The following is an 8,523-nucleotide window of genomic DNA, read 5'->3' as shown; positions in this document are numbered from 1 at the left end:
GGAAGAGACAACTTTCAGTCCAGCCCCAATTGTCCAAGATAGCAATAATGGTAATAATAATGCCACAAAGCAAACACAGGTGAACTACAGCAGGTCTAAAATTAGTTGTAGGAAACACTGGTGAAGTAAACTGCTTTGGGTTGTCTCCTCAAACTTCCCAGTCAGTTTGGTGCTGGCTTTTCTTTGAGGAGAAACTGGAAAGGAAGAACCAGCAGCCTTTCCTGGCTGCGAGAAATCCCTGCCCTTGCAGCAGGCTGAGAAAGTTCCCTGTTGGACCATGGTCCCCAGACTGGGGGTGGAATTACAAAAATGTCGTGGCCAGCAAAACTTTAAACTCATGTATTGCCATGAAGCCTGTTTTTTCAAGTATCTGTGACTGCAGTTCAAAGATCCATGTGGGGTTCCTGATGCCTACTTGTGTCGATACATTTATTTAAGTGAGAGCATTAATAGGTTTTAGCTTCTCTGCAGCTTGGAGAGCCTTAGTATCTTGGAGATCTCCACCCCTCTATCAAATCAAGCTGAAAGTATAATCTGGAAATTATTAGTAAGACAGACAAATAGGCAGCTCTACCTCCGTCCTTGTCCCCATCCATCCCTTCATACACGAGCTAATCAGCCACTTTTCATTAAGGAGTCAGGCTTAAAGATTAGGATGTCAAGGAGGGCAGCCCACCTCCGGTGGCTTTGTCCATCCTTCATGCTGGTGCAGCCCCTTCAGACTGCCTTTGAGGAGGCAGAGTACATGAAGTGTAACCCAGTTTTCTCCGAGAAATTGATCTGTTTTTCTAAATCTTTGTTAAAAAAAAAAAAAAAAAAAATCCCTACATTTTTCAGCTGGTACTTATGAGTGTTTCCCAGTAATCTGCAAAGAGATAAGTGAACAAAGGTACAGTCAAGCCTGACAGAAAAAAAATGTATGACAGCAGATAGTAAAAGACCAGATAAATTATCCTTCAAATATGGAAACTGCAAAAATTAAACCCATATTTGCAGAAATTTCTGACTACAGAGAGCACAAAGGAAGTATTGACAATATTACAAACTGACCAGCATGTGAAGGTTACACAAGAGAGGAACCAAAGCTCTCCACCAGTGGAGACCGTCACATCTGCAGTGGTGTAACACGCATAGTGACAGCAGTGAACCTCCTGGCAGCAATGCCAATCAGTGAAGCATGGTAAATGAGATCACTTACAGAGATTTTTACAGCGACTAAAACTCTGCCGGGGAAACCCCTAACCAAACGTCAGAGGGTTCAGCTTGGAAAGTTTCTCCCCATGGCACTGGAACCCACAACACATGCTCCAGCTGGGCAGAAGGCTTCACATTTCTGCATAGGCAGTGGGACCAGATGAAGGAGAAGCATTAAAAAATATTTTTTAATCATTCTTTGCAGCAACACTCTTTTCTTCCTATTGAGAGAGAGAGAAAAAAAAAAGAAGGAAAGAAAGAGAAAATTCCAAGAAGTCAAGTTCTGTTATGGGAGTTTTAAAAACTGAAATGTTTTCATGCTTTGTAGGTCAACTTTTTTGCCAACAGATCCTAGTTCTCCAAAGGACAGAATCCTTTGGCAAACTGTGCTTGCCTGAAAGACAGTGTTGGTGCCTGATGGACTGCTCTTGACTCAAAACCCTCCATGTTCACATTGGTTTTGGACCTTTTTGACACTGTTCCAGTATAGTTTTCTGCTTTTCCAGTTTGTCTATCCCAAAAAGATGCTGAGGAAAGTGAGTGAATCAACTGTCCTAGAAGGGCAAGAAATAGGCTGTGCCACCCAACCATCCATGTGTCTACAGAGTAACAGGAGACACCATGAACTACATAAAGGCTTCTTTCCCAACTGAAGACATGTCTACAGGGCATAAATATTGTTCTTTATCTGCATGGCTACATCTCAAATGAGCTTTATGCAGTTTTTATCCATCATCCAGTGAGTAGAGCTATCAATGCTGGTCAAACCTTGGTCATGCCAACAAGGCCTGCCCTGGGGAAGCTGTGCTGGAAGTAGGTAGCAAGTTGATACTGCAAGGCAACAAGAAGCATGGAGCAGGGCACCTCAGTCTGGCTGGACTATAAAGAGAAAGCCTGGCCTAGAAAAAAAAGCCTGGTACATGGAGATGAGTATTGGTCCTATCCTTGACCCAAAAAATCCACCTGGTCAGCATGGAGGATGGGGCTTGGAGAGTGGCACAGAGCTACATGGAGGTTGGATGTGGGGACTCAGTTTCCCTGATGGTGAAATGAGTCACTCCGAGACTTGTCTTCCCCAGAGATCCGTGACCATTCATTAGGCATTGCAAAATCAGAACATAGATGCTGACTGTGAGTAGCAGTCCATTAATAGCCCTATTTATTGCGAACCAAATAATTAGCTTAGACATGCATCAGCGGGTCTTGATTGCATATGAAATAACTGTCTTATTACACAGAAATGAGATGCGTTTATGAGGACAGCTCAGGTGTCACCTCAACCTCAATATTGGAGAGGAAAGGAATTTAAAAAAAAAGAAAAAAAAAAAAAAAGAAAATCCAGTCATTTCGATGTGTTGCTCAGCAACAGAATTTGCGGGGGAAACAATCTAGGAAAGAAAGAATGAGCATTTCCAAGAGAGCGGGTTATTTCAGGCGAGACATCAGGGACAAGCAAATGTCACACAGGCGGAGAACATTTTTTTTTCTTCTTTAATCAATAATTTAAACTAGGCATTTTGGGTAAATAAGCATTTTAAGTTAGATGATTGAAAAACGGCGATCCCAAACCTTTACAAAGTGTCACATTGCTGAAAAAAATGTTTATTTGTTTGTGTGAGGGAAACATTAGATTTACTAGACACTAACTTAAAAATTGAAAATGCTCTTAGAAATGTCACATGTTCATTTAAAGAGCGAGATGATGTAATGCCAGCATTGCTATATTGTGCAATGTCTCTACCGGAGCAATCTCATATTAATTTTGTTGTTCTCCTTCCCACATGCCCTCCCCTCCCTCCCTTCTCCTTTCTCTTCCAGGACAAGACGAGCGCTCTGAGTCTCAGCAATGTGGCGGGGGTTTTCTATATCCTCATCGGTGGGCTCGGACTAGCCATGCTGGTTGCCTTAATCGAGTTTTGTTACAAGTCCAGAAGTGAATCAAAGCGGATGAAGGTGGCAACCCATTCCCAGGCCTTTCACACCTTCTCTCTGATACCACCCCATCTCCAAAGCTGCCTTCAGAGACGGATGCAGCCCAGACCATGGGTGGAAAGCCAAGACATAGGGATAATGAAGTGACCTTATCACTTGACTTGCTAGAAAGGAATAGAAGCATCAGAGGATGCTAAAAGAGGCTCAAGTGGGCCATAGTGGGTAGCTGATGCAAGATCAGACGTGGCATAATGCTAGTTCAAAATCCAGATATAGAGCAAAATCATAGCACAAATGGTAACAGGAACACATTGCCATTCCTTAAAATTAAAGAAAGCAGACTATGGCAATGTGTGCAGCATGGATGAAGTGTGTTGGGGTTGGTGTGATATAGCCTTTACTGCAATAAAAAAAAAAAAAAAAAAAGTCAACAGCAAGATAAAACTGGGGTAGTGCAGTAATGAATCAGATCCTGTTGTTCCCTCTGCTGGCATCCTGCTGGCACCATTTGCAGGTAGGCAGCAATGATAGATGCTCAGAGCATTTGCCAGATTTCCAGCCTTTAACCCCAGCTGGACAATGTTCTCCCATGTACATAAGTACATGCCCTGTAGTGGATGATGTGGGGTCTCCAAATTCAGATTTATGGATTCTCTTAGAGAGAAATCGGGCCCTGAGATCTCCTGAAATGTTTTATTTCTCCACTCTGTCATGTTCTTGCAGAAGTGTACTTCCTGTGACCCAGGAGATTCTTTTCAGCCCTAATTCTGGTCTGCCCAAATTCCAGTGTCATGTCAAGAGGGATTAGATTTGAGAGCCTTGGGAATATACATTTAATGCAGGATCCATGGAACAAGTGTATTTTGACTCAGATGACTAGCAGAGGTTATCCCTTACACAGACATCGTTTTGCATGAGGGTGCAACGGGATCTGTGCTGTAACAGTAATGCATCCCATTTCTTCCTTATCTTGACCTCTCCCATGAGCATGGAAGTCAGTATAGTATACAAAATATGCAGCAAATTTCATAAAATTTAGAGAGATTTTCACTTCCCCCGGCACTGAAACATACCCAGAACCAAAGGAAAATAAGCAATCATTCCTCTGGGTTTAATGTCACCATTTCACAACATGCTTAATGTTTTGTCAGCAATAATAACATTTCTTATTCACTGAAAATGTGCAATAGCTCTTTTCCCATTGAGATTCAGAAAATTCTACAGGCTGTGAGAGGTACACTGAGCTCAGGGGTAAAATAAGGTATGCAATTAATGTCCCTGAGTATAAAAGAACTAACTTGTAATTGCTGTCTACAATGTAAAGTGAGGTATGTCACAAACACACTGTGACAAGAGTATCACTATGCAATAGCTCCATAGCTTTAGTCCTAAGGAGATTCTGCCCTGGTGTTGGCTGCTGTGTGTTACCCAAAATGCCCCGATAGCTCGTGTCAGTGTTGGCTTGCAGTGGTTGTGCCATTTTATAACCAGCTACCATGGGAATTACTTCTCCTAATTGGTGTTACCTGGTCTCTTGGTCTGTCTCCCACCATCAGTGGTCCCACCCCAAGGGCATTCTGTGGAGCCCAGTGCCCAGAAAGATGTCCCAAATCCCCTTCCACAGGGCCTCAAGCCTTCCTCTGCTCAGCCAGCCCAACAGACACCAGGGCGAGCTGCAGATCCCACCAGCACAGAAGGTGGCTGCATACCTGGCAAGCCACTAAGTGACAGTTTCAGCTGGAATAGCCCTTCCAGATTTAGCTGTTGTGGATGTTCTTGACCTGGGCATCTCAGATCAAAATGGACAGGAGTGCCCTTGAATGCAAAGAAACCAAAAGAACTTCATCTCTTAGTTTAGTTGTTCCAAGCAACCAATTTCCATAGATCTCGTAAAGCAAATGTTTTGGACGGTATCTGGAACAGGAAGATGAGATTTGGTTTCCTGAATTAGGTTTGCATTTCCTGGCTACCTCAGTTATCTCTGTAGACAAAAACAAAGGCTCATGCTCAGCTTCTCACACGAGGAAAGTTAAACATATGCTTGCAGTGAGTCAGAGTCCACCACATGTAACAGGAGTAGTAATAGCATATCTATGGGGGAAGTGTATAGAATGATCCACTGTGGCTGTTCTGATGTTGTAGGGTTTGAATAGTTTTTACATATGGCACATATGCTTTATACCCCAAAATACTGCTGAAACGTTTAATTTTTAATGTGGAAAATGTGAATTAACAGATCAGACGCAGTAGAGACATGCAGAAAGTGAGAGTGAATGGAGACAAGGAGGGAGAGAACAGTAACAAGGACAACATTGGTTTATATTGTAATTTCTCCAACATTGCTAAGGACAGGGGGAGACCCCCCCGTCTTTCCTAAAAAGGGTTTTTGTTTAATCCCACAGCAATCAATCAACGAAGCCATACGGACATCAACCCTTCCCAGGCCGGCTGCAGCAGGAGGCAGTGGAGAAAACGGACGTGTGGTCAGCCACGATTTCCCCAAATCCATGCAGACGATCCCGTGCATGAGCCACAGCACCGGCATGTCCCTGGGAGCTACAGGATTATAATTGGCCTTTTGACCCATTGCCTGGGTGAGAGCAGGGGCAGCCCAACTCCACCCCCTCCAGAGCCAAAACCAAACCCAACACCAACAAGACAAATGATGATGACAGAAGGGACAATTGGATGGATCTTCTCGAGGAAATCAACTCTATTTCCCTTTTTCTTTTGCAAACAGATCCACCGGCAGGAGAACAGAAACAGGTCTGTACTGCAATAAGGAGAGCGTAATGGGATTTAACAGACTCGTGAACCGTCCCTGATCAAAGAACCACTGGAACACTAATGAGGACTATGCCATTTTGTTTTAACTTGGTTGTTAATAAGTCTTAGTGTGTGCAATATATATATTTTTTCTTACTAATTCCTGTGGTGTCAGGGTAACATCAGCCCTTTCCCCTTTCCCTGCTCAGCCCTTTAATCTGGTTTAGTTCGGGATGCAAACTATAACGTCTGAGCTACTAACAGCAAAAACAAAATCCAACGAATGGCAAGTCGAACTCCCTGCAGGGCATCAGCACTGACCCCTTTTCTCCATCATGATTCTGCCTTCCGTTGTTCTGCTGTGAACTCAGGGTGTGGAGTTAATGCAACAAGGCAGACAGGGCTGCGAATGGCTCTCCCTGCAACAGGAAGGACTTGACACAAGAAGAACCTGAACAAAAAACATGAGGCTGTTTTACAGGGGCAAAGTCATGAGTGAGTTTGGAAACCCCAGGTAATCTGACAACAAAGAGGTAATTCTTCCAGAGATGATGAGTGGCGGTTCAAGAGAAGGATTGTGTGCCTGGAGAGGAGAGCATCATGCATGGCATACTAGAGCAGATGGTTGGTCTAAGAGCATGGTAGGCTGCTGTTTATAGAAGAGAAAAGGTAAATGCAGTATTCCCCTCACATGCCACTCTCCTGCCTAGGTTATTGGGGGGCTAATAAGCAATTGTGAACCATTTCTTCATTGCTTAGCTTCTGTGTGTGCTCCCTTTTTGGTGGTCACGTAAGGGAACCACCCTGAACCGGGAATAGACCATCACAAGACATCCAGTTCTAGATGGCTGCCTATTAACCAGTAAAACATGCTAGAAGTCACGGGGCTGCAATGGGACTATCCCAGACTTTTTGCTCTGAAATCCCTTTATGGCCATTTTTCTAATTACAAGGGACATTTTTTAGCTAGTTGGCCAGAATAGCTTCCTGGAAGAAACAGCTGAAGCAAACCAAGGAGGAGACCCTACAAGAGCTTCATTCAAGCATCTGTGACATTGGATAGCATCAGGGCTGGCCAGACTCAGCCTTCCTGTCAAGTTGTGGCCTGTACTCTGGGTACAAAGCCAAAAGTAGCAGATTCCTGCTTGTGTATCCTTAGGGAGGGGAAAGCATCCACAAGCCAGGAGAACAGGCTGCTGACACCAAATTCAGAATTGCAGAAACCCACACTGCTGGGCAGAGAGATGGGAGTCCAGCTACAGGCACGGAGGTCAAAGGGGCAAGGATGGTTTTCCAGAACTGCACAAAAGACTCATTCTGTGAATCATTGGCATGGACAGAAAAATGCTTCCCACCCTGGTGAGCCTGAGACACCTCCCCAGAAGTGAAGGATCCCCAGGGGAGCATCTAGTGAGAGAAGATCTGTAGGGCAGGGACCATGGGGAACCCACTCGGCCTTGTCCCATCTCACAAGTCCATCACTGATGGCAAATAAAGTTCAAAACTTCTCACAGGACTCAACAAATATCTGTCCGGGGACTGAGCTGCTAGTAGAGCATTCGGAACTCCTTTCTCACTCACTCTCTCTCTTTTTTTTTTCTTTTTCTTTTTTCTTTATTTCTTTTTTTAATTTTCCTGCAACGTAGCAAGTGAGGAGCAGGAAAAGAAGAGATGCAAGTGAAGACAAAGTGATGCAGGCAAATGACTGGCACAGGTCTACGAGGAGAACCTGTCTATACAGCTGTCCATAAGTAGAGCTGGAAGCTGCCTGAATGCCAGTTTCCATTAGTGTACTGTGCAGAGCAACATGTTTACCACCTTTAACACCAGCCTGGTCCAAAGCATCTGTTCCATTTACCTGCTTGTCCTGCAACACTTTGGAGACCAGTGAGACAAAGAATCAAGGTCTGAAGCTCAGGCACAGCATGTCTTGTGCCAATGTGCTTTCCTCTCTCCACTACTGCAAGCCCTTGTGATCTCCATCTCTAATCACCCAACATGAGTTCTGTCGTCAGCTGCTCCAAACACCTCTTCAGGTCACTTTGTGTTGGTTATCACTATTTTTAATCCACTTTTCTGTCCTTATTTTTAACTTCAGTTCTGTGTAAGTGCTAGCGCAGTGGGAACATCCCTCAAGCTAGCCCGTTTCTGTGCCCAGAGCCCTCGGATGCATCCCTTGCCCCGGCTCTTGCCACATCCCGGACCTTGCCACGGCACCCCTGGGTGCTGCACCCTGTCCTCCTCCAGACATGGCCACCGTGGTGGCAGGGCATGGGGAGCCCAGCCGGGCAGGCAGACATCGAAGCGCCTGTGCTAGGACTGGCCGCCTGTGACATGAAGATGTGAGATGGAGTCTTCAAAGGCTTTCCATTGGTGGTGGGGTTAAAAAAAAAAAAAAAAAAAAAAGAATAGGACAAAAGCGTGGAAAAATGTTAACTTGTAATATGTATTTTTACTACACTTTTCTTAAAAATAGAGTAACGGTAAAACTCTTAAAGACATTGACATTTTTTCTCAACAGGAATCCATATTTAACAGTTTTGGCTTTCATTAAATTTTGCTCTTTGGTACCTGGATCTTTTATTTAACATCTATATTTGTTTTAACTCTCTTTTTTCTTTTCTTTTCCTT

At 44.1% G+C, this 8,523-nt stretch overlaps 1 protein-coding gene across 3 annotated transcripts in view; it reads left to right on the top strand.

Annotated features, from left to right (window-relative positions):
- The window catches only part of GRIA1 (glutamate ionotropic receptor AMPA type subunit 1), a 123,383-nt gene extending 115,109 nt beyond the window's left edge, over positions 1-8,274 (top strand). For 2 of the 3 annotated variants that reach the window (XM_032197089.1, XM_032197088.1), the window contains exons 15-16: positions 3,013-3,147; positions 5,508-8,274. In XM_032197089.1, coding sequence (XP_032052980.1) covers positions 3,013-3,147; positions 5,508-5,696 — 324 coding nt within the window. In that variant the 3' untranslated portion in view covers positions 5,697-8,274. Of the gene's footprint in view, positions 1-3,012; positions 3,148-5,507 lie in introns of those variants that run through there. The other variant, XM_032197090.1, reaches the window with a different exon arrangement.
- Positions 8,275-8,523: the final 249 nt, after the last annotated feature.

This window comes from Aythya fuligula, chromosome 14 (genome assembly GCF_009819795.1).
Source record: "Aythya fuligula isolate bAytFul2 chromosome 14, bAytFul2.pri, whole genome shotgun sequence".
Lineage (NCBI taxonomy): Eukaryota > Metazoa > Chordata > Aves > Anseriformes > Anatidae > Aythya > Aythya fuligula.
Note: the sequence above shows the minus strand (reverse complement) of the source record. Positions and strands in the feature narration are given on the sequence as shown.